Source organism: Channa argus, chromosome 17 (genome assembly GCF_033026475.1).
Source record: "Channa argus isolate prfri chromosome 17, Channa argus male v1.0, whole genome shotgun sequence".
Taxonomy (NCBI): domain Eukaryota; kingdom Metazoa; phylum Chordata; class Actinopteri; order Anabantiformes; family Channidae; genus Channa; species Channa argus.
In genome coordinates, this window is record NC_090213.1 from 6,798,932 (window position 1) to 6,823,576 (window position 24,645).

The 24,645-nt window shown below is 39.3% G+C and overlaps 1 protein-coding gene and 1 long non-coding RNA gene across 23 annotated transcripts in view; one reads left to right on the forward strand and one right to left on the reverse strand.

The window, feature by feature from the left end:
- Positions 1-1,658: 1,658 nt before the first annotated feature.
- On the reverse strand, positions 1,659-9,811 carry LOC137102293 (uncharacterized). The gene is made up of 4 exons (XR_010911219.1): positions 9,419-9,811; positions 8,968-9,079; positions 7,402-7,450; positions 1,659-2,165 (listed from the first exon to the last, which is right to left on the reverse strand). It is a non-coding gene; the product is annotated as an uncharacterized lncRNA (long non-coding RNA).
- Positions 9,812-19,955: 10,144 nt separating this feature from the next.
- Positions 19,956-24,645, forward strand: part of ptprk (protein tyrosine phosphatase receptor type K) — a 107,142-nt gene continuing 102,452 nt past the window's right edge. For 13 of the 22 annotated variants that reach the window (XM_067481639.1, XM_067481643.1, XM_067481644.1 and 10 more), the window contains exon 1: positions 19,957-20,252. In XM_067481639.1, the coding sequence (XP_067337740.1) occupies positions 20,180-20,252 (73 nt within the window). In that variant the 5' untranslated portion in view covers positions 19,957-20,179. Of the gene's footprint in view, positions 20,253-24,645 lie in introns of all 22 variants that reach the window. The other 9 variants (XM_067481652.1, XM_067481655.1, XM_067481658.1 and 6 more) reach the window with 2 other exon arrangements.

The window sequence follows — 24,645 nt, forward strand, 5'->3', positions numbered from 1 at the left end:
ACAAGTAAAGAGAAAAAGATTGCCAGGCTGGAAAAAATATTTCAGTGTAAATTATTTGACTTAATTAGTCCAACTTTTGATCTAAAAGAGTCAAAAAGAAAAAGTAAAAAGAAAAACACAAAATCATGTAAAAAAATAAAATGTATTATTTTTCTTATTTTATCAATTAATTAATGTTCTCAATATAGTGAGACCATTTCTTTACTTTTTATCTATTTTAATTTTATAAATAAATTAAAATTTTGACGTTCATAAATGTGAACAGTGAAACAGCATTTATTAAATACATGTAAATCTAAAAACTTTGTTTAATAGCTGCTGTGGTACTTTCAATCACCAGCAGATGAAATGTCCCAGTTGTCATGGTCTTACATCTTTTTCATAGTTACTTATGTCATTTTACAAGTTGTGTCATTGACTTTTAAACAACGGCGATTTTTACTGAAGTTTTTGTGATATGAACCCGTGCTCTCTGCATAAAAAAAGTTTTAACAAAAAGCATTAACAATATACAGTAAATCACATCATTTAATGTAAATTATTACTGGTGTCGACGTCCTGGTTGAAAGAAGCCCTTACTGTTCACAGGGGTCACAGGGGTAAAGTGGATGTGCCTGTGACTATGCCTTTTTACTTTTGCTGCTGAGTTTAAAGAAAGAAGATATTTCTGAAACACTAAATTAAATTTAAAGACTAACAGTCAGGACACATCCTATAACATTTAGATTAAAGTTGTATTCCCTGAAAATCTGAAAATGGAAATTCACAATGGGAATATAATGCCCTTGTAGTTTCTGCTGGAGATGAGGCTAAAGTTGGCTTGGCTTGGCTTGGCTTGGCATTCTTGGGAAGAGCAAAGGCTCTATGGTAATTTCCTGGAGAAATAGCAGCTTTCACGGGCTGTAGCCGTTAGTGAGATAGATGATCCAGGAGAGAGGTGGGAAAACTACAACTCAGCAATTTTTACTTTATCTATTAGAGCGGTAATATTGCATGATCAAGTGTTGGACAGATTCACTCACACTCTCACTAACATGGTCTCTGTCCTCCCTCTTCCTCCCCCCCTCTCTCTGTCTGTCCATTATGTTGAGTAATGAGTGCAGATTTTCCGGTCCATCCAATACTCACTGTCCTCTTAAAGTGACACTCTAGACTTCAGGTGAATCAGCTGCTGCTCTGTTTGATTTAAAGCGACAAAGTTATAATCATTCAAAATAAAGACCTGTTATTCAGAATGAGCTGTAGGATGTGGACATCAACCAAGGAGCTACGTTCAGGAAAAATAGCTGGTGTGTTTCTTTACAGTGCGATCAAACAAACTCGTCTTGTTTTAATAAAGAGGCCCCTCCAAAATAAGAGCATAAAGTAGCTGTCCACCTAACAACAAGGCCCTGCACACAAACCCAGAACTTTTGATGAAAGTTGCTTCCTGTGCAGTAACATTCATGTAGTGTTATGTTCTGTCTGCCTCACATGAAAGTCAACCCGTGCTGCCACTTTTGAGCTTTTATTGTGTAGCAGCAGCAATAACCAGTTGGAAGAAGTGAACAGAAAACAGTCACCCTGCTACTGGATTATATGAGGTGACACTGAAAGCTACTGCAGAGAAGATAATTTAAAAATAACTTTACAAGAACCAAAAGCGTCAGTTATGGGGAAAGAATGATTTATTGCATTTATAGGATTTCAAGGATTCAAACTTTCTTCTGGTAATTTTCCAAATGAAGATGTGAGATTGATTTGATCCCCCAAACAGCTCTACAATTTTAACAAGAGAGGATCATTTTTATTTTATTATTTTATTCCGTGGCCTAGAGCAAAAGTAGGTAACCATGTGTCATGCCATTATGAGTAGGCATACATGTTTTTATTGCAGCCAAAAACTACATCCGTTCATTTCAGCGATTTGCCCTCCTCCTCAGTGGAACTGTATTAGTCACTGAAATCATGTAGTTTAATCTCTGGCTGGAAACAAAAACCTGCCACAAATACATTTTAAAACAAAATAACATCATCAAGTCAACAGAGCTGATGTAACTGAGTTTATCTTTGGAGCAATTTGGAGAACAAACATGTGCACTATTGATCCTCTGTGTTGTTATTTGTAGCTGTATGCAGTCATCAGAGATCCATCATCCTTTTTATAGCCGGGAGAAACGTAGCACCTGTGGAGCCGATACATAGATAGATGAGCGACAGAAAACAGAGGATGCACAGATTGGCAAACAAATTCGATCCTTCTCCAAAGCAACAAAAGACAATGCAACAATTAGTCTAACCCAGAACGGGATTTGTGTGTGTATGTGTGTGTGTGTGTACACTTTTTCCACATTGCCTGGCAAATGCCTAAATTGTAACCATGTATGTGTGTCAGTTACCCCAGTGTGCATAAGTGGATTAGAAACAATGAGTGCTCTGTGATGAAAAGACAATAGGCTCACATTCCCTCTGCATCCCTGCATCACTCCCTCTCTTTTTGCCCCCCTTTCCTTTTTTTTTCTCCAACCAAACTCTTTCTCTCTGTGACTCTGCCATTTCTGCTGTGCCAAATTCTCTCTGTTTTTCAGATTGTACATATTTGTGTTGAAATACCTTTGTTCCTCTCGGACTCATTTGCTCATAATTTTCTCTTTCTGTGTGTGTGTGTGTGTGTGTGTGTGTGTGTGTGTGTGTTTGCATTAGAGAAAAAAGACAGAAGAGCAGTCCAGTGGTTAATAATCCATAATTAGTGCTCTGCGATGTGTTGAGGATTAATTTACTGATTCTTGTATCACCCATCTGCTGTCTCTACACACACACACACACACACACACACACACACACAAACCCCTCTATCATTTGGTAATAGTCTTATCTGATTCTGGAGTGTGTTTCGCTGTTTTCTGATCCAGCTGGACTCAGCTTCCCTGTGGCTGCGTAACAGAATCATCCTAAACTCTTTTCCAGACGATAAGCAGCGAGTCACCTGCAGACCCACGCACCCTCTCTGTGACATCCTGTCTGCTAGGACACTAGGAGCAGAGTTTCCACTGGGCCTCTGTGTACGGCTACCAATAACATCATCAGGACACTGAATCAATTTGAAGTTCATTTTACTTTGTGATTTCAGTGCAAAAACATCTTTTCTTTGTATTTTTTCTGTGGTTGAATTTGACTTCTTAAGACTGTTTCGTTATTGCTGCTCCTGATGGTCATTCCGTTTGTCACGATCTTCATCTGGGACCCACTTTCCCACTCAGCTTTGCCCATTTCTTTCTTCAGTTTCCGTGCTCTCAGCCCAACACACCTGTTTTACACTGACCACTGACTGAGGTCCTTTGTTGCCGTCTCTCTTTGCTGGAGCATCTCCTTAGTTGGACCACGTTTTGTCTGCTCTGTGTTCTACCGTGATCACACCATGTTTTGTCAGTTAGCTTCGATCCGTCCGAGTCTCTTTGTAACCATGTCTTTGTTTGCCTCATGCTAACATTGGCAACTTTTGAATGCTGTTCTGCTCTGATATTGACTGTTATTGACAGCACAGAACTACTTGTTCTTTGCGGTGCTTTGTGTTTGTTGTATTTGGAGTGAGCAGAGCATTCACTTTTTAGCCTGGTGTTCACTGTGTTTGTTTGCTGTACACTTTGCTTCATCATCTACTTTCGTGTTCAAGTGCTGTCTTCTAGTTACCAGTTTAATGTTAATGTAACTTAGTTACTTTGTTTTGAATTACCCGCTGCAGTGCTCAGCTGCCTGTTTCCCCGTCTGTTTAACTCTTTCACTGCTGTATTTTTACATATTGTACTAATATGGACCCGTTGTGACACACTGCACTAGTTCCCTGTGGTCTGCATCTGGGTCCAAGTCTACAATCCTGTCACAGTTGTTGATTTCTAAATACATACAATGTCAGTGACTCTTTAAAGGATTTAGATAAAGTTAGATAAAGCATGGCATAGTTCAAATAAATGTATGTAATAATAAGCTATATCTGAGCTTTCAACTACTAATTAGTCACTACTACTAATTTAGACAAGGGTCCAGCCTAACTCCTTATACCTTTTTTTTATACATATCTTAAAAATCTCTGTTCACCTCAATGCCTAACTCATGACCAAAGCACCGAATTCAATGTTGCACAGAAATGTATGAATCTTTCATTTTATCTTTACAATTTTAATTCCTCACGTTTTCACAGCCTTTTTTTTTTCTTGGTCTTTTTTTCTGGGCCTATGTAACAACTACTTGTTCCCCACATATTTGCTGCAGCAAATTGAGCCGCTCTCGGTTCTGGTGATTCAGACAACTCTGCTACAGTATGCATCAGAAGATGAAAACCTCGCGCCACAGGAGTTGCCTTTTCTTCTCTGACAGAGGGGATCGAGCTGTCGTGTCAGTGGTCACTGCGTTGTGTGCAGATGGCTTCAGAAAGCAGAACATGATTCACCTGCGTTTTCACAGTGGCTTCCACGAGAAGGAGCCAGTTTGCTTCGCTCTGCCTGCTGGCTGCCGGTGGCTCTGTGCTCACCTTTCACTGGAAATGACTGATTTCTCAGTGGCTGTCGCATACAATGTGAAATGGCGTCAAAGGAGGTCAGGGAGTGCTGAATACTGGACTCACTCATCGACTGCAACATTAAAAGCACAGTTCTGGCACTTGAATGGTTTCAAGTGTTTACTTGGGACAAGATGTGTTCGTGACGATGTAGAAACCATTCAGTATGCACTCCTCCAATATATAAATAAAGCAAATAAAACTCACTGTGAAGTCTAATTTTTTTTCATTTCACCTGCAGTGCGTTAAAACTCATTTGCACCAAAATCATAACCAATATTGACATGAGGAAGAATAAAATGTCCAAGCTGTAACATCACCAGCACCCCTGTATGTATGTAGTCACATGCTACAGTGTGCTCAAAGGCACCTCGGCATGAACAAGGCAGTGTTCCTACTTTCACCCTGCTCATGTATCATCTTCTCAACAAAAGACAGACAGAGTCAGGCACTGCTTTTTGTAATGAGAGCTTCTCCAGAGTAATGAAATTTGTCTGGAACAAAGAGAGCAGTTCTCATATCAAACGGTGTCCTATTATCATAATAACTGACCTTTCTATTGGCCAAGAAGGGGGACATAGCCTCAGCTCTGGCCCAATCTAAACCCATCGTCTTGATAACAACCTGGAATTAATGTCCAGCGTAATGGAGTGCAGGCAATGGAGGAAATGAGCTGGTACAGGTGGTGGCGTGGGTGGAATGAAGACATGTCTGTCTGAGGGAAAAGAACACACACAACAAAGGAAAAAGGGTGCTGAGCAGTAGACAGGAAAGGAAGGCAGGTTGGATGGTGAGGAGAAGGAGGAGGAGGAGGAGGAGGAGGTGGGGGAGGAGGAAAGACGTCAGGGTACACGGAGAAGAGAGGGGAGGTAAGAAGTGCAGAGATGTTTCAACAAAAGGTCTCATGTTGAGAAACACTCGTTCTCCCTCACTTTCTCCCTTTCCCCCTCATTATCCCTCCACAGGACGGAAGAGGGGGAGGGAAGGGGCTGAAGGAGAAATGACATTTTCATTTGTTCTTTTAAGGGCTCCTTATTATCACCTTTCAAGCAAAACCCTCTCTTTCTCATCTCTCTCTCTGTCTCTTTCTTCTCTCGCTCCCCCACAATAGAAGTTTTTATAGTCTGTCTCGCTGTATTCCCTGTGTTTCTCTGCGTCCCCCTCCTTCTCCCCCCCCGATCTCTCGCTCCCTCTCTATTCTGCAGTATAATTGCATGGCTGATTAATTATAAGGGAATCAGTAAGAGTGAAAAGAGGAGTTGGCATTTCAACCTCACCAGAGAAAACGCACCGTGCACCTATCGCACATACAAAACCACCAACAACAGGTTTTTGCTGCCACAATGTTTTGAAGGTGGGGTCTTTGTTTCCCAAGGTAGAACAATACAAAACACACGTGCACACACACACACATTTCACGTTCCTTCCCGTCTGCACAGACAAAAAAGCAAAAAAGTCTGTAACCACTGCCTTTTGGGTACATTTCTATACAAACAATATGCTGAAGCTAGCTTCTGCATTAAGTGTAAAAAAGGGACAGACTTCCCAAACCTGAACACCATACATTTACCTTAGCAATAGACACCGGAGACTTATAAAGAATGTAACAACGATGTCATGCTGTGTTGAAGTTTTGTTTTCACACCGTCTTGTGAGATTTATTCTGCCTGTTTGTTGGTGACTTGGAGTTTGTGCCATTGCCATAGGTCAGGTCTGCTGCTATAGTAGGTCATTGAAGGAGAATGTATGACTGTACTTGCTTAGCAGTTTGCTGGCTTGTGAATCCGCCGCAATCTTGCACGGAGCCACTGGAAAACTGTTCGTTATTTATCGCTCTTACTTTTTCAAATGGTTGCTGCAACCACACTGCCAGACAATTCTAAATCTTACACTGTGCCCCTTGTAAAGCCTGAGATGCCACATGTGCGTAGTGCCAAATCACATTTCAGAATCTAAGTACGTCCCTGATTTTAAATACCCTGATTTGTATGATTGTGTTGTGTTAATCCCATCTCCATAGAGAAATTAAAAGCTTACCAAAAAATGTTTTAACAACTACACAATAAATATAAATATTAAAAGTCAGAAAGTCCTCTCTATATACCCTGAATATCCATTTCTGAGAATCCTGTTCTCATCTCATTAGGCTACCTAAGCAGAATGTCAAGGAGCTTTTTTTGCTTGGGATAGCGACACACCCAGCTTGGTGGAACTGAAGTGTCATGTGACCTGATAACGGATTATAATTAAAAGCTCAAAGTACTGTTGAAAATACATAATTGTGATGTCTAACAATATACATAGGAAAAGACCATTATACCACACAGCAAATGATCCCGCGCAAAGCTTCAAACTCTACATGTTCAGCAGCTTCACTCGCAATATTTAAAAAGCTGCTGACAATTCATCTCGTATGCACTTAAACTACATGTCCTTTCTTCCACTTACGTTTCACAAAACCGGAACATTGTTTCGAAGCACTTTGACAAAAATGTTTTCTCCTTGACTTTGATTTTTGTGTTGCCTTGGACCTCAAGTCACTTTGGATAAAAGCATCTGCTAAATGACTAAATGTAAATGTAAAAGCCAGTTACATATTTACTCTTGTCTGTTCCTTTGTGCTTCCCCTTATATTCTCACCCTTGCTTCCCTTGAAATTGCCTTTTTGGATCTTTATGCCACCTCTACCATGTTCAGCCATATCAATGATACCAAGCTAACTTCTACTTATAGTCAGACTCACTGTGGTTGTGTATGACCTGGGGCCATAAATCATTAATATTGAGAAGCATCAGAGTTGTTATTCGCTCTCTTACAAATCAGTGTAACGACAAAATGATTTGAAAAATGATATAATGTGACTGTACCTTGGAATAAAATGGTAGTCAGGCATTCTATCCCAGAGCTTTGATGAAACTGAAACAGAAAAGGAAGAAAGACAGTCTGAATTACATGATGTTGTGTTTTTGTATGGTCTCACAACCATTTTTCTGTGTTTCTTTTCTAAGAATACATTTTTGAATTGATTATGGCTCATAAATGCTACGCATTGTACAGCCTGCTGCACCGAGACTTAGATCTTACCACTGCCTTTTGCTCTGTAAATCACCCGAAACATTAATTACAAGAGCCGAATTATGTGATCACCTATTGCAAATCGAAATGTGCAGCTAGAAAGAAAATCTGGGGCAAAATACAACATAAGCACCTAATTGTCCCTGAACATACAGACAGTTTATGTTTTCGAAATAACTGTAAAAAACATTGACATCTTTAACCCAGTACCAGTTTTTAAGATGAAATAGTCTCTGGAACACTCTGGAAGGCATCTTGTTCACTTTTCAACTGTGAAATTTAGTATAAGTTTAGTATAGACAGAAGGCTAAAACAAAGAGGAAAAGGATGCACATTCAAATGTAGCCAGTTCATTGTAGACATTAACTCTGAGTGTCTGCAGTTAACTGGTTCTCTCATGAATATTCATAACCAGGCTTCGGCCAGTTGGCAGGTTGTGAGCTCAAATGAGCTGTGCTCCATTTGCCAAGTCAGTCATCAAAACCAATACTTAATGTTCATAGCTTTGCAGTAGACGGACTCCATGTGCATCACTGATATCGTTTTGTCAACCAAGGACTTTGGTGGGTTGGTATACAATCTTTAAAAATTTGTTTTTAAGTCAAATCATTGGTTTTGTATGTGTGATTGCTTTTGTCAGATATGCACTGATCAGCCACAGCTATAATGCTGGTGGTCTTTATACTGTCTTGGATGACAATGGTCAACATAACCACTGCAAGCAGTCTGCAGCTACACAGCCCCATACTTGTAACTTTATTTGTTTAGCACTTTATAACAACTAGGTTGACCAAAAACAGCAGCACAAACTGTGGTAGATCATGGGCAGACATACACAAACTCAGTACTCAATATAATACAAGTATTGGCCTAAAACAATCTCTACTACAAGTACCACAAATCTTGGGTAATAAGCAGATTACGTATATTTTACCTAAAGTATAAAAAGTACAAAATGTTTTTATAAAAACTATATCATATTTTTATATTTAAACCACCAGCTGGTCTTAATGTTGTCGATGATCCTGAAGGATATTATTCTAATGGCCTCAAGATTCAATAAGATTGTTTTATTCTTAATATTTACTGTTATTACCCAAGTCCATATACAGTAGATCCACTGATGATAAAGTACACAAACTTGATGAAAGTGCAAGTACTTGCTTAAAAACATACTCCACTTACGGTAGATGTACCATTTAAATATAGTAGTATATTGTATATATTTAAAATTCCTGAAGAAAAAGTAGTACAGAAAAATATTTCAAACAATAATTAATTACTACTACTTACTGGCAGGTTGTTCAAGTTTAGTGGTACATCAGCTATTAGTTTTTAGTATTTCATCAATCCATTACCTGTAACCACTTCCTGTTCAGGGTCACGGGGGGCTTGATCCTATTCCGTCTGTCAAGGATGAGTGGCATAGTACACCCTGGACAGGTCTCGAGTCCATCTCAGGGCCAACACCTGGAGACATACGCAGACAGACAAGCATTCACACCTCTGGGCAATTTACAGTCCAATTAACCTAACATGCATGTGTTTGGACTGTGGGAGGAAACTGGTGGAGCACAGGGAGAACATGCAAACTCCACACAGAAAAGGCCAAAGGTAGATTCAAACCGTGGACTTTGTAGTGGTAACCACTCGGGCCACTGTGCTGCCTTAGTTCATAGCATTTCTCATTGCAAAAAGTAACTAAAGCTGCAAATTAAAGTGGAGTAGTAGTAGTAGTGGAGTAAAAGTAATATAAAATAAAACTACTCTAATAAAATACTTCAAACGTATACAGAAACAGTTCCTGACCTTTGCTGCTTGCAGCCTCTTTGTTTCTTCTGTTGTCATAACGGGAGCGAATCCTGAGGCAGATGGAGTGAAGCACGTTGAGACTGAGTTGTGTGACATTTTAAACCCCTGACAAAAATTCAAAGCAGATGTTTGACTTTGGTAAACTCGTGATGTTTGAACAGAATAACGTGGCTTGGATGAGATTCTCCTGGCGCAAGATGACTCTATACCCCGCTGGGATGTTTTACCTCTCAGCTTTGCCTCTCCAGGTGGATCAATTCCAAAGGATTGATGGGAGTTTCTCGCTGCAGATTGATGTTGTTGATGTTACTGGATTCTGGGGAGCATTAAATCTCCCCCCTTCTAGCTCCCCTGTTCCAGTTTGTTGTTGTGCCTCAAAATCAGAAGCTTTAACGGAATAATTTTGGGCGCAGATCGTAAACATCCTGTGACTCATCTTTGGGTCATAACCAAGAAGTTTTACTCATCATTCTGTTTCCCATTTTTCTGTCGCCCTCCACTTGATACTGTTTTTAAAAACATGATTTTGAGGTTATTTTTTTTTTAAGAAATCATTCACAAAGTATGTGTATGTATGAGCACATGTACATCTTACACATGTACATTAGTGTTTAAGTTGAGCATGAACATCTTGCTGCTCAGGTGTACGCATGTGCTTTTTTTCACATTTTTATGGTGTGTGTATATGTGTGCACCCACTTTACTGATGTGATTTGATCAGACACCAATAAGAGAAAATCTCATTAACATCAAACTGCTTTAGTACTAATCAGATTACTGAGCAACCAGCCAGCCAATGGCAGCTACTAATGCCATTAAGTCGAGCCATGATTGGATTGGGATCTTATTTCAACTTCCTGGAGGCTTCCCAGCGTTTTAATCAATAAACACAACTGCAGTGATGTCACAGTCCGTTAAAACGGCGAGGCGGTGATGTCACAGCTCATTAAGATTGTAAAGATGGTGGAAGGGATGAGCCGACGAATTGAGGTGTTTAACCATATAGGAATTTCCACCTACACTCCTAAATAGATGTGCTGAGGCTGCATATGTAAGAATTGTGAAAAGAGAAACACAAACGCAGCACATCTTTCATGATAATTACATGGTGCTCGCAAAAGCAGGAGAATGAAAGCAAGGAGAAAATTGGGAAGAAGAGGATGTAGAGAAGGATGCACAGAGTAATAAGCATATTAGACTAAGGAATTTTAGAGAGAAAAAGACCAAATTGGCAAGTGTAAATAGGGGGAGATAAAAGGAAAGAAAAATTTTCAAGAGCCTCTGTTCCTCTGACACACAGCTGAAAAGGTGCTACATTCATGTATTGATAATATAACTCTTTAAATTTCCACATATGCAGCAAATTAAAACAATATTCTTCTTCTTTACATTAATTCTACTCTGTAGCTGCTCTGGATTACTGAGACGAAAATAATCCTCTTTGCACATTTTATGGAATTCGCTCATGTCATTTTGTATTCCTGAATACACTGATTACTATGTCCCACACGGCGGGGCACAAAATGGCTGCCTTATCAGACCCACTTACTGGACCTGTGACATTAAGTTAAAACAAAGCATTCTGGACAGTTTAATCCATTTAACCTGGCTAATCCTGTTGCGGTCACTCCATTCAGTGTTTGATTCTCTCCACTTGTCTCAATTAAAGGCACAACCATGCTCCTGTCTCCCTCTCATTCTGTCTGTCGCTCTCTTTCATTCTACCCCGTCTCTTCTGTCTCAGATCGATGGTGAGGGCGAAAAGCTAATGACCCATCACAGCAACCAATTCACTCAGCTCTGCCACATTCAGTACCTGCCTAAACCTATAAGGAGAGAGGAGAGGAGGGGAGAAGCTGAAGAAGGTTGTTTATTTGCTTAAAAAGCTTTCTCTTTCTCTCCTCAAACTCCAACCTAGTTTTAAAAAGGTTATTTCACCCGATCGCTGTACACGAGGTTGATTGAACTTTTTTTGATTGATTAACATGCAAATTACTGTTAGTGTAAAGCAAGGAATCGTGCAAATAGGGGTTGAATTCTTGGTCTTTTTTTTTTTTTTGATGCACGGCTACAATGTCCTCTAAACAAAAAAGAGCAGCTTAATTTTTCTATCATGTTGTGCCTCCTGTGCTCGCTGACCCCTTACTGAAATCAAGGAGAGTTTCTTCTGACTCAGACAATTTCCCGCTGTGTGTCACATGTGTAAACACCAACTCGATACAATGTCTGGAGCTGATTTCTCTGGACATTGTCTGGAGCTTATACTGTATTTGAAAGAGGGTTTTGACTGCAATGAAGCGGCCTTCTAAATACCCTAAATTGTTTTACCCGAATAATTGTTTGAGGCATGAACAAGCAAAGCCGTTGGGAAGTTTGGGAATTACTGGATTATAGTCAGCACAGCCTGTAACTAACATTTAATAGGACGATTACAGTCAGGTACAGGCAGGTGCAGCTGTTCAGTTAGTTGATATGAGTCATTTTCGTTCCTTATCAGAATCTGTTCACATAGTGATGAAATGTGGTCAACACAGTGCAACAGTTTGATGCAAAAATGTTTATTTCGATGCACAGAAAACAAAGTTTACCCTAGTCTCTGTCTCTTGGCCTCACTCGCTCTTCATCCATCTATCTTTCTGTGCCCCTCTGCCGTAAGTTCAGCTTCAGTGCCTATTACATCTAAATTCATTAGTGCCTCGAGAGATGTGTGTATGCTTGTGCATGTTTGTATGTGTGTGTGTGTGTGTGTGTGTGCATCATCAGTGCTAAATGATTATAAAGCATAGTTATTAAAAAGTGCCATGATTACCATGCCCGTAGCAGAAACACCCAGATATGAATTTACCTCTTCTCCACAGGCAAAGACACACACACCCAACAACACAGAGACACTCACAGTGTAGATGTAAGTACACACATTTAAGGTAACACACAGAGACAAAAGCGACAGGAAACATTCTCACACACCTCCTCTGGCAAGAGCAAACTCTTTCACAGACTCCTAAGCTTGTAATTTTTCATGTTCCCTGCTTTCTGGCCTGCTGTGAATGTCAATTATAAACCTCATGACCCCAAGTCTAGGATTCTTTACACACTCCACAATGCAGTCGTATCATCATCAAAAAATTTTAAGCGATGACACAATATCTGAAGTACAACATAAATTCTACACTGCACTGTAATCAGTACTGAATGTTAGAGTCAGTAGGCGATTTGGCAGCAATTTACAGCCTGGTAATAACAGAGTAACAGTGGGGTATTATTTTGGAAATAACAAGATAATGGGGGAGTAGTATTTCAATAATAAATGGGATTTATGACCTATACTACAATCAGGACTTAAGAAGCCTTCAATTCGAGGAGACCGTCATCATTACCACTACAGATATTACCATGGGATTAAGTAGAACCATGTAATTTAGCATTCTACAGCTCAGCTTTATGCTTATTCTGGTGCCATTCCTGGTTGCTCCTGGCCACATATCGATGTGTCCTTGGAAAAAAAAAACTGAAATTCCTGTGGTGCCATCGTCATCTACGACAACAATTTCCCCATGGAGATCGGTAAACTAATAAATAAAGTTATTAATATTGTTGAGATTTTCCAGGTAATTACTGAAGCTCTTGGTGTTTAGTTTCCACATTATTACCCATTTTGGCCTCTTACCACTATTGCTAATACCAAGCTATTACCTTGTTGTTAATGGGGTAATTACCATCATACATTTTTTATTAACATAATTACCCTGTTACTGTGAATTATAATCCTGTGTGAAGCAATTATGCTGTTCATCATCCTGCAAGAATATAAAGGTGGTATTTATAGCTGATAAATAGAAAAAGAAAAAAGAGACAGTGATAAGAGCATTTGGGGACAATAAAAAAGAGAAAAAGACATTTTATTTTAAGAAAAACATTTCATGAAGACTTGTAGTAGCACTTCATTTAATTTATGGAATACATCACACATTAAATAATATCAATTTAAGTTTAACGTTTTATGGTTTAAGTTATTTTTTATTTTTTGTCCTTTTGGCTTAGATCAGGGTCGCCACAGCGGATCATTGTCCACATGTTGATTTGGCACAGTTTTTACGCCGGATGCCATTCCTGACACAACCCTCCCCAATTTCTACCAGGCTTGGACCGGCACTGCACAGCTGGGGAGGGGAATTGTAAATTGTACCAACAAATTACAATTATGTCTAAGGGTTCTTAAGTTGGAGAAACCAAGACTTTGGGAAAAAAAAGATTAATAAAGCAATTTAGGAAGAACGGGAGATGAATTATATTCTATATACTTAAAGTTGCTGTTTTCTCCTTGACTTAGATTTTTGTACCTCACTTGTAAGTCGCTTCGGATAAAAGCATCTGCTAAATGACTAAATTTAAATGTAAAGTTGCAACGTTGTGCATCACTGTAAACAAAACAGAAGTTTCCAGAGTCAGTAAATGCAGCAGCCAAATGGTATTACACAGAGGACCTTGGTACAAAAATCTTTTACTCTATATAATATGAATATCCGCAGATATATTTAATAATTTCCCGTTAAGACAAAATGGTATAATAAATACATTTTGTTTGTTTACTAGCTGGAAAAACAGTACACTATGATGATCACAATTGTAGAATGGAATATTTTATCCACAAAAAATACATTTAACCAATTGGTGTCAACCGTTTAACTGCTGTGACTACATTTACAGCAGCAGTCATCACAATATTTAACAGTAGAACTGCAACACAATGAGCCAAAATCACAGTCTGAAGTGGCTGCTCAAACAGCGCAAGGAGTTCTACAGTGTGTGTAACAGCGGATTGTGTTTCGTGCTGTGTTGGTATGTTGCAGTCTGTTGACTCTGCTAACTTCTAATTTCTAATAAGCAAACACACCCAGTTCACATCAAAACATGTTTGCAAAAGTTGCAAAACTGGCTCTCAGTTAGCATGACTTGTCTTTACTTTCGCAGGTAAAGAATCCATGTGGATTTTCTGACCACTAGGAGCTCTTAGTAGCAAGGTTTTCCTAGTGTCCTTCCATCTTTGTTGTGCATTACCAACAGAGCAGACATGCACTGGAGTGACAGTTGATGGCGGCAATGAGCAAGAAATGCTTTGTTAAAAGTTACGTTTGGTTGTATTTGTACTGTAAAAATCACACACACGCACACACACAAAAAAAGACTAGTAACAAATTAACTCTCCAGTAAGTTTTGTACCACTGCAATTGTGAGTTAAGAGTTGAATGTTCCAAATGCTACCAGACAAAACATCACTAAAAATCCTAATAAAGAACAAGTCAGACAGGTCACAAAATGGCTTTCTCTGATGATTATAAATGCTAAATTAGCTGAACAGATGCTCTGTGGCACCTTGTCAGGGCCCTTTAGACCATTGGCCATTTTTTTATGATTTTGAGTCACATGATGGACTTCAGGTGAAGGTGAGTGTTGGGGAGTACTGAACTACATGTAACTAAACTTGCAATTCATGTAAGTGTTGCTAAAGTTGTGCTTATTTATCTAGTCACAAAATATGTTTTACAGTTATTTTTACAAAGTGGTTGAGCTACTTTTTCTAAGTAGCCTAGTTAACCAAATTAGATTCTCCCTAGAGTTGCTTTGCTGTAATTGGTAGCATTCAAATTAGGTTCCACAACTCTGAGTAACTATTGCAAACTCATAGAGACTTTTACAATTGATGAGTAAGTGCTTTTAAATATCAGTCTTAGAGAATGAGTACAAACGCACTGTGATCTTTTTGGTTCTGGTTTATTCTGTCTCCTGAAGGCTTCACTCTTTTTGGTTTATCTGCTGTAAAACAGACACAACACACACACACACACACACACACACACACTCCTACCATGCACCTGTCATTACCAGCTGGCAGATACACCTGGCTCACCAGCATCAGCCAGAAAAATGGAACGTTACCATAGCAACCATATGGTGGTGCTTTGGCATGGTTGGCATTGTCATGGTAACAGCAGAATAGACAAGAGGGTACTGCCAGCCGTATAGGCCAAAATGGAGCAGAAACACACACACCAACACACACATACACAATACTGATCCTATAGAGCTCTGTACTACAGCTACTGTTCTCCATTTACAATATTCTATGTCTCATAAAGTAACCGGTTATGGCAATAGCACATGAATTGACAAATGGCCAGTTTTCTCCTAAAATCAGACTGTGACATTTCAGATTATAACTCTAAATCAGGTTCCCAGCTTTCAGCAATGCTAGTCACCGGACAAAAACACAAGCCAACTGTGTCTGGCTTGGCTGAGTCTGGGAGCAGTGTGAGCAATGTGAGAAAAAAAATGGCAATAGTTGAAGTGTGGACTAACCCTTCCCCCTCCTGGCTGAGTGGACAGGCTTGCATGGATGGGAATACTATGTGTGAAGTGGCCAAATCATTAAAGCTGTGATTAAGAAATTAGAACATTTTCCACAACAACACAGATTTTTAAAAAGGGGTGAATATGAAATAACAAAATAGTACTTGCAACAACATCATGAAGTGCCTACATAATTTCTGTAGGCATTTACATGTACTGTACAGTGGTAGGTAGACAACATACATACAATCCAATCTTCCACTTGTTTTTATTGTTAGGGTTTGTTCAAAGTAATTTAGTAATTGTTTCCTAAATGAAATGTTATGTTTGTCTGTGTGTGTAATGTAATTGTTTATGTAATGTGTGTTTGTGATGTGTCTATGTACTGATGATGTCATTAGTGACACCATATAGCTTTGATAGTTTGCCTTTTATAGTTTACCTTTGATGGTTTGCCTTTGTAGTTTACCTTTATGTTTGTTGACCAGTGGTCAAGGAAACAATGCAATGCTATATTACCATTAAGTGATGAATTCCATTTCACATTGATATATACTTATAAGGAGTTGTTTTTCTGCCTTGATCTCTGTTTCCAATAAATAGTGTGAACAAGGAAGAGCCCGGTGAGTGGCTGAGTTCGGGGGAAGTGTTAAGTCACTAAGACCCTGCTGGGCCTTTACCTTGTGCATGTAAAACTGCTAAGTCGACTCTTGTGTTATTTCATTGCTGTTGAACTGTGTCTCCAGGTTTAATCAGCGTTGTTGTGGTTGTTAGAACCCAACGTTTATATATTATATTTGTTTGATCCACATGTAAGAAATTATATTTCTCCCTTCTTTCTGTATTGACAATGCAGTGCAACGAAACCAACTGTGAAAGGCCAAACCCATTGTGTGGTTTTTAAGCTCTACTTTTTACTTAAAAATACCAAACATCACAGGGAGATGCCATCCCTTGATCCTGTTTCCCATAACAAAATTCCGCTTTTTGGTACAAATCACTGTGGAAAATATTGCTTTCCTCTCTACAGAAACTGGCTAATCAAAGCTGTTTATTGCATCTTTCGCAGACAGAGAAACATGATCATCCTTCTGATATTACAAACTGACTTCCATTTGTCAACCACCTTAAAAAGGCAATGACTGTAATTGGCTTTATAAGAATCTTATTTTGGCTAAGTGTCAGGTTAGGCTGCACTTAGGCACCAGCATCTCTTCAACTAGCAGGTGGACAACTCTGCAACGTCTGTCCACAACAGTGCGCACAATACCCAGTGTTACACTGTGTTGAAGGATGAGCTGAAAAACTGGCTTCAAGCATGTTTCCAAGTAATTGTGTGTGAATGTAGGAAGTGTACAGAGTATGCAAAAGTGCATATTTGTCCACATGTGTGTTTACACACTCCCACATCAGGTTGCATACCTCAGACCTGTGTGAGAGAAATCATGCACACACAAACTTTCTATTCCTAGCAGTTTTTTTTTCAAAAATCCTCACACACACACACATACACACACACACACACAGAACTTCCCTACCATTTCTGTAACCTTGAGACTGAACATGAACATTCATATCTCTCGCACACAGACACCAAATGGTTTGACTATGTGTATGTGTGTTAACGTGGAGCTTTGCCAACTCTTTCTAGCTCTCTTCTCCTTCCCTTATTTTTATGCAGAATATTTCATTGTTGGCGAGAGTCAGAAAATTGCCTATAGAAATGGGCCTGAATAAATGCAGCAATGAGACTAATATATGTTAAAGTGCTATTGACAACATCTGTGCTTAATACCAAAGCATTGGTCACAAACTTTGATTGGCAGCATTCAGTGATGAATGATTAGCACTGACCTGCACTTTGCTTAAAGATTTCAGTCTTGGCTTGGAGCTGTTATCACAAACCTATCGATATTGGTCATTATTGACCAGACATGTGCTCCCTTTCATTGTACAACATAAAAAAAGACTTTGTTAGGATTGTACTGAATGTCTGATGACCAATCACTCTTAAAAGTGACTGACTAAAATTATGAATTGCATAATACCAAAGTGTAGATGTGTCACAGATTTTTTTTACCTTTTCATTTTTTTGTGAGACAAGATTTAGAAGTAGTGTTTTGTGTCAGTGTGTTTTGATGTTCTGCTTTTGCTCTCTTTGCTTCTGAGGCTTTTGGCCTTCAGAAGTGTCTGAACATTCGCTTTACACCTTTTTTATGTCTACATGTTTCTATTTTATTTCATTCTAATCTGAATGAGTTGGGAGGGGCTGTCACCCTTTCTCCAACATAATTAAGACATCACTGACAATGGATAATCAGTGCCAAACTACCCTGCCTTCTTCTGGTAAATCTGCGCAAATCATAGAGGATGAGAGGTTTTAAGGAAATGTATAAACTAGCTACTTTGAATGGGTTAATCAGTGTTTTTATTTCATGCTTAGTCCTTTTCATCATTAAAGACAATAGATTAACTCTCACAAAGTTGAATGCTACTTAGACAAGGGCACTATGCCCTTGTCCAAAAATAATTTTTGGTCCAGTGTAGAGCCTGAGGAGATTTCAGTCCTTTAATTTACATAATTCTCAATAATTCAAGCTCACTAACACATATAAACAAGAGTTTTCCCTTATCATTTATAGCACCTCCACTATTATTTAAACCTGAGTAAACCTGTGTTTTATGCCAAATTGTTTTCACTTGACTCTACCGTTCCCCTCATTTATTCAAAGCTTTTTAGCATCGTTTTTTTAGCAACTACTTTCTGTCCTTGTGATTCAATAACATACTATATCCTTCTCTTTTGAATTCAGCAATGTAAATATTTGTTTGGTATATCCTTCTTTGTTGTTGCTACATCAAGGGCATGAATTATTGCTTATGAATACTTTATACAGTTTTGATTCACAGTTCCATTCACTGTCAAGCTCTTTTTATGATAATTAAATTTAACAAGTTTATTTTTATTTTCCTATTTAGATATTGAAAGAGTTTTAGTAATGGAAGGAGCGAATATTCATCATAAAAAAAATTGAATTGCTGTTTCTATTCAGAAACAAAAATCAAACGAGCTGACCTTGAGTTCTGCTTGGTTCTTTTCTTTTTTCTCCCCTCATTTCGGCCAAAATAAGAGACAATACTACACGGTTTTCACTTCTGTGCTCTGTTAAATGTCACATTAATACTAATTATTGGAAATTTGAGTCGCTTTTTTTCAAATCAACTTTGGCGAGTCAACCATGTCACTATTAAATCTCCTTCGACTTAAATGTATCCACTTGTCCTTTCAAATTTAAACTACAGTTTTTGTTCAATTGCTAACGAACATTGGTCAATACTGACAGCACTTTTTCAAAACACACAGTCTGCATTACAGACACGCATCTCAGCTATACAGTTCATCTGACCTCCAAAACCCTCTCTCACCAACAAAATATATTATACATGTTTCAAAATAGGCTCATTCATCCACAACATTGGCAACGAGATTTGACCGATGCTTATTAGCAATTGAAAAAACTGTAATAGAATTGACTGAGTCTTTCTAATGTAACCTAACAAACTGTCTGCATCACTGCATAGACAAGTATGGTTGACAGCAGTATGTATGACAAAAAAACTGCAATATAACAAGCATCAGCAAAAATAACAGGGAGTATGTGCTGCCTATAATAGCAGGGTGCCAACACTGTGTAACTATAGCAGATTCTCATTTTGGGCGTACGATCTGTTTTTAATTCAAACAGGAGCATACGGGAAACCAACCGGTACTGCTGCGCTGAGATAATTAGCTGAAGAATAACCGTCACTTTTGATAACTTTGATCACTTTTTCAGTCAAGCAGTTAATGAACAGGAAAATAGTCGTACATAATAAGGGTGGAAAATTGGAGTATTACAGCTTTACAGCAGTCCTGTGATGGCACTGTACTCACTTTTACCCAGACTGTGTGAGCAGCTGTGGTGGCAAATTTATTGAGGGAATAAAGTTTCATTTTAACATCGGCATTTACGTGTACGAACGATTGAGCGGAAAAATAAAACAATCCCTTCAAAGAGAAGCTACTGTACGTGTTGTTACCTGGGTTCTTTTAATTTGTTTGTTTTTAAATCAACTCCTACCTCGTGACGTCAGACAGCCTCTCTCTCTCTCTCTCTCTCTCTCCCTCGCTCTCGCTCTCTCGTGCGCGCTCCCTCTCTCCGCGTGAAACAAAGTGTAGTGTCCGCGAGAGCCCAGGACGCGAAAAGAGAGAAACCGGAGAAAGGGGAGAATGGGGAGGCTCAGTGCGCAACAACAGGAGGAATAATAACCCACTGAACCGAGAAATAAAGAAGACTGAACGGACGGAGAAACTCAAAGGGAGAAAACTTTCTGGGTGGGGGGGAAACCCACACGGCCCCGTTTTCAAACATGGATACACTTTTCTCGGCATTCCCGGGACTCCTGTTACTCTTTTCGACCGTCTCCGGTCAGATACCGACAGGTAAGGACCGACGGAGGAAAAAATAGGCAGCTTGGACAATTTACCTCTGCCGAAAAGGAAGTTTGGACGGGTTTTTCGTTGCCTCCATCCGTAGAATCACCAACTGAATTCCGGACAGGTGTGCCGAAGTGTAGGGACAAAAGTTAGCCGTCGTGTTGACGAGGTGCAGTCGTGCCTAACTTGTGTGGTCGTTTTTTTTTAATACCCACAGATGTTGGAAATGACTTTTGTTGCGTGAAGAGGCTGTTTTGGTTTTGTTAGTGTTAAAATGTGAAGAGGTTCCTTTCGTTGCATTGTCACTCGTATTTGAGCCCCTGTGACTGTCGGCTCTGGGTTGGTAAAGTCAGCGTATTCACCAAGAAGGTTGCATTTACGTGCGAAACTGGCTAACGTTGACCTAATGCGTGGATGCGTGAACTACTATCTTAACGTTTCAAAACTTAAGTTGCAAGTTTTATTCTTTTTTTTTCTTTGGCTTGGTAGCACCTCAGATTTTATGCAAAACTTTTTACGGGGGGGGGGAGGGAGGCAAACTGTTTTGAGGTTAGAAAATGCAAGAGAGCTGTTTGTGGCTCACACTCGGACAGTGGGGATGACGGGGATGGCTTTATATGGAGTAAACGGTTTATAACGCGTGTTCATAGGCAGAGTGCACAGCTTGGATGAAGACAGTGTGGAAACGTCGTTCGTCGTGGAGCCGTGCAGCCTCACCAACAGCGCAGGAATTGTAGGGAAAGTTAGAAACTGCATGCAGATCACCCCCTAATAACTTGTTATTTATGGAGTATTACCCAAGTTGCGTATTGTCACTGCTGATCGCAGCTATTTTGCATTTTATGGTTTCTGTACTGAGTTTCTCTTGTGGCGTCGTGCAGCGATCGGCTGTGGTTATTCTGACTTGGACTTATGTGCATGCCGTTTTTTTTTTACGTTATACTCTTTGGTGGGGTTTCTGCAATACTGTTGCTCTTTGTTGCAAGACAGGGGTCATTTCGTTTGGAAAAGCACCTTTAGCCCCCCCTTGCAAACCAAATGAACCTCTCCTGTCTAACTTTATTCACGCTGCATGAAATAAAATCGAGTGGGTCGGAAAACAGCAGGCACGTCTCTCGTGTGTATGTTGTTAGCGGTGCTGTTTTTGCGCTGTGTGACTGGAAGTAATGAATGGAAGATGAAGCAGATCGACTGCCTTCACTCTAAAAAATGGTTGTACTGTACATCAAGCTTTAATCAGTGAAATCTGCTTTTACAAGGGTTTACAAATGAGGGTGAAGCCAAACTCATAACAGTCATAGTTGAACTGCGTGCAAACGGGTGCGTAGTCGTTGTTCGGGGAAAAAATTAGACTGTCGTGACGTTAAACTCCTCTTGTTGAACCCCTTTTGTTGGACTTCAAGTTGGAACAAATTGACCGTAACACAAATTGCAAATAGTTGCTGCGCTCCCCTTTCCCCCATGCAGGCTGCAGAAAAACGTACAAAGCTGCAACAGTGCTGTCTGATGCGCACCGGGGCCGATGCTTTTGCAGGCAGCGAACTCGAAAAATGAAGTTGCCCGGTTTTGTTGGTGCAGGACGTTTCGGGATAAAGACAAACTCCTTTTTTTCTTTATAATATTGTCTGCACCTCTGTGAGTCCAAGCAAGCAAATTCTCACTATCTCTTTCCCTGCTGTGTCTGTCTGTCTGCCTCTGATTTCCGCATTCAGCAGTTGTCCGGCACTCAACGTCTAACCCACAAACACGCGCGCGCGCACACACACACACACACACACACCGACACCGGCCCTGACTCGCAAGGCTGTTTGAAAGTTGACCTCCAAACATATACAAACCATAAAAGGCTGTAATAAAGAACACACCAAGCTCTATTTATGCGCGGGGACTAAACGATAACTGGAAATAGTATAATAATGTCATTTCTGCTCCAGTATTCGCTCAGGCCTGTTAATGATCCGCATAGAAATTACACATTAATTACCACTTCATCTGTGAACGTTTTATTGCCACTCTCCCCACCCCTATATCCAATAACTACCCCCCTCTTCCCCTCCCTTGTGGCCATTTGGTCCTCTGGGTAACAATTGGGTGGAATTTCATGGAGGCCTCTTTGGGAACTTGAGTGCAGTTAATTTGCAAGTAAATACTAGTGACTAGATGGAGCTTCACACAGGTATTATTAGTGTGGGAAGACGGTTAAAAAAGGAAACTTGCATTTGGTTGCAGAATAGAATAAAAATCTATTTTTATCAGTAATAGTAATTATGAGTAAATAAGATATCAGAAAATAATAGTTTATTTGTACTTTCTTTCTAGAGATTAATATGCAATTAGTATATCCTTTTCTGTATATACTCTGAATGCTAATTGATGAAAAAAGACAATTTGAAATGTATTGCTCTATTACCCTGCACTGGGTGCAAAGAGACGTCCAGGTCATGCTAAATTTTACAGATCAGCACAGTCTATCCATAACTAACATCCCCTTTTATTTGATCGTTTTGGTAAAATGTGCAAGCAGTTTGGCTCAAAGGGTTAAGAGTCAGATAATTAATACAGCCAGTGTCAAATGTCAAGTGGTGATTAGTAGATCAGAAACCAGCAACGAAGGAAGTCATTTAAAAAAATCAGGAAAGTGTCTTTTGGTGCAGTAGCCATTGCACTGTGAACCCAGGGCATGAGAACTCTGTGGTAAGGATTTAAAAAATGACATCTTAAAGTCACATTTAGTTTGTGCCTTTTCTCTAAAACTGTGTAATTTCTGCTTTTATCTTCCTTTTCTCATTTAAGAAGGCAGACTATAAATTTTGGCATTTATATAAATCTTTCTATCTCTCTTTCTCGCTTCTTGTCATCATGCTGTTTTGTCGCAGTTTTGTTTTGGCTTATCACTTACAAAGTCATTGCAATAAATGTGGATGAGCATGTGTCTTCATGAAGCCAGTAACTGAGTTTATGTTAATTTGAGAACTTTCTAAATCTGTCTCCTCTATGATCGAGTTGTGACACAGATTCCCAGCATCTTTAATCTTAATGAAGTGAAATAATTGTTTTCCATTAGTGTCTCCAGACGAATTAGAAGACTGCCACTGCTACTGAATGCCACATCTGAGCTGGTTTAATTATAATTGCAAATTATTTTAGTATTTTGAACATTAGAACCAAGTTGGTTTAATTATAATTACTTTTCCACTTCATTTGGAAGATGAAATAAAACAGTGTGTTTTCCCAGAGAAAGGCGAGAGAGAAAGAGTGATAGTGAGGAGGAAAAGTGGAGGAGGGAAAAAAAAACAAGAAATGCAACCATTGGTTTTTGGCCGTGGGCATCTCCTCCACTCAAGAGACTGTGAAAACCGCAGGAGGGAGAGTGAGTGTGTGTCTGTGTGTCCTATCCTTTGTGTGTGCATTGAGCAAACGTGTGTGTCAACTAATGTGTATTGCTGTCACTTAAAGAGAAAGAGGAAGGCTGATAGCCTTCAGGAATACAGCGGTACAAAGACAAACTCGTGAATGTTTGCCTCTCATTTAGAACCATTCTACTCATGCCATGTAAAATGGCACTAAATCAAAGACTTTTATTTATTTTCTCGTTAAAAGTAATGCTTCAGTCTGCTGTCTTTCACATCCATCTAAATGTCTTCTCTTCGTATCAAACACCACTTTGCCCACAGCCAATCGGTTTCTATAGATTTTAATTTAGAGAGAGAAACCGACCTCTTTGAAAGCAGTGCTTTATTTTGTGAGCCGTTCCAGGATGAAGTCTGCTTGCACACAAGCTTTTGTATAAAATGTAATTAATCTGTTGTGAGATTTCCTTAGCCAATCCCTTATTAGACTGTGCATGTGTGCAGAAGAAGCAGTTGGAGGGTTTGGGTTGAAAAGTGAATAGTAACACAAAGGGACGCTAACTTTTTGGCCTCTTGCTGTTGTCCGTGCATTTAAAAGAGAATAGAGTTTGATAACTTGACACCTGACCTGATTGATACATATTGTGGTTATGGCCCTTTGAACCACTATAGTTATTTTCATTAAAACATATCATGATATGCAGTATAGTTGAGTTTCTTTATACTAGATTTGAAAATGTTTCACAATTGTAAACCAGAATCAACTTAATAAGGTTCAAAAGTTTCCTAAAACGTTGCACTTTTCCAAATGCACTATGAAAGAAATTGTGTTAACATTGTTGTGAGTCACACCTTTTTGTGTTTCAATTACTGCTTTTTCCACTTTTGGATGACATTCTGGAGACTTAACTCCAGATTTTTGTGAACTAAATTTGGCAGGTGGAAGTGTACCTGATGTTATGGTTGATATTAAAGTTTACATACTGCTACAAGACAGGTGTAAATCATCTGTCAGTAAGCTGGAAGTCATCCAGGAAGTTGGCATAGTC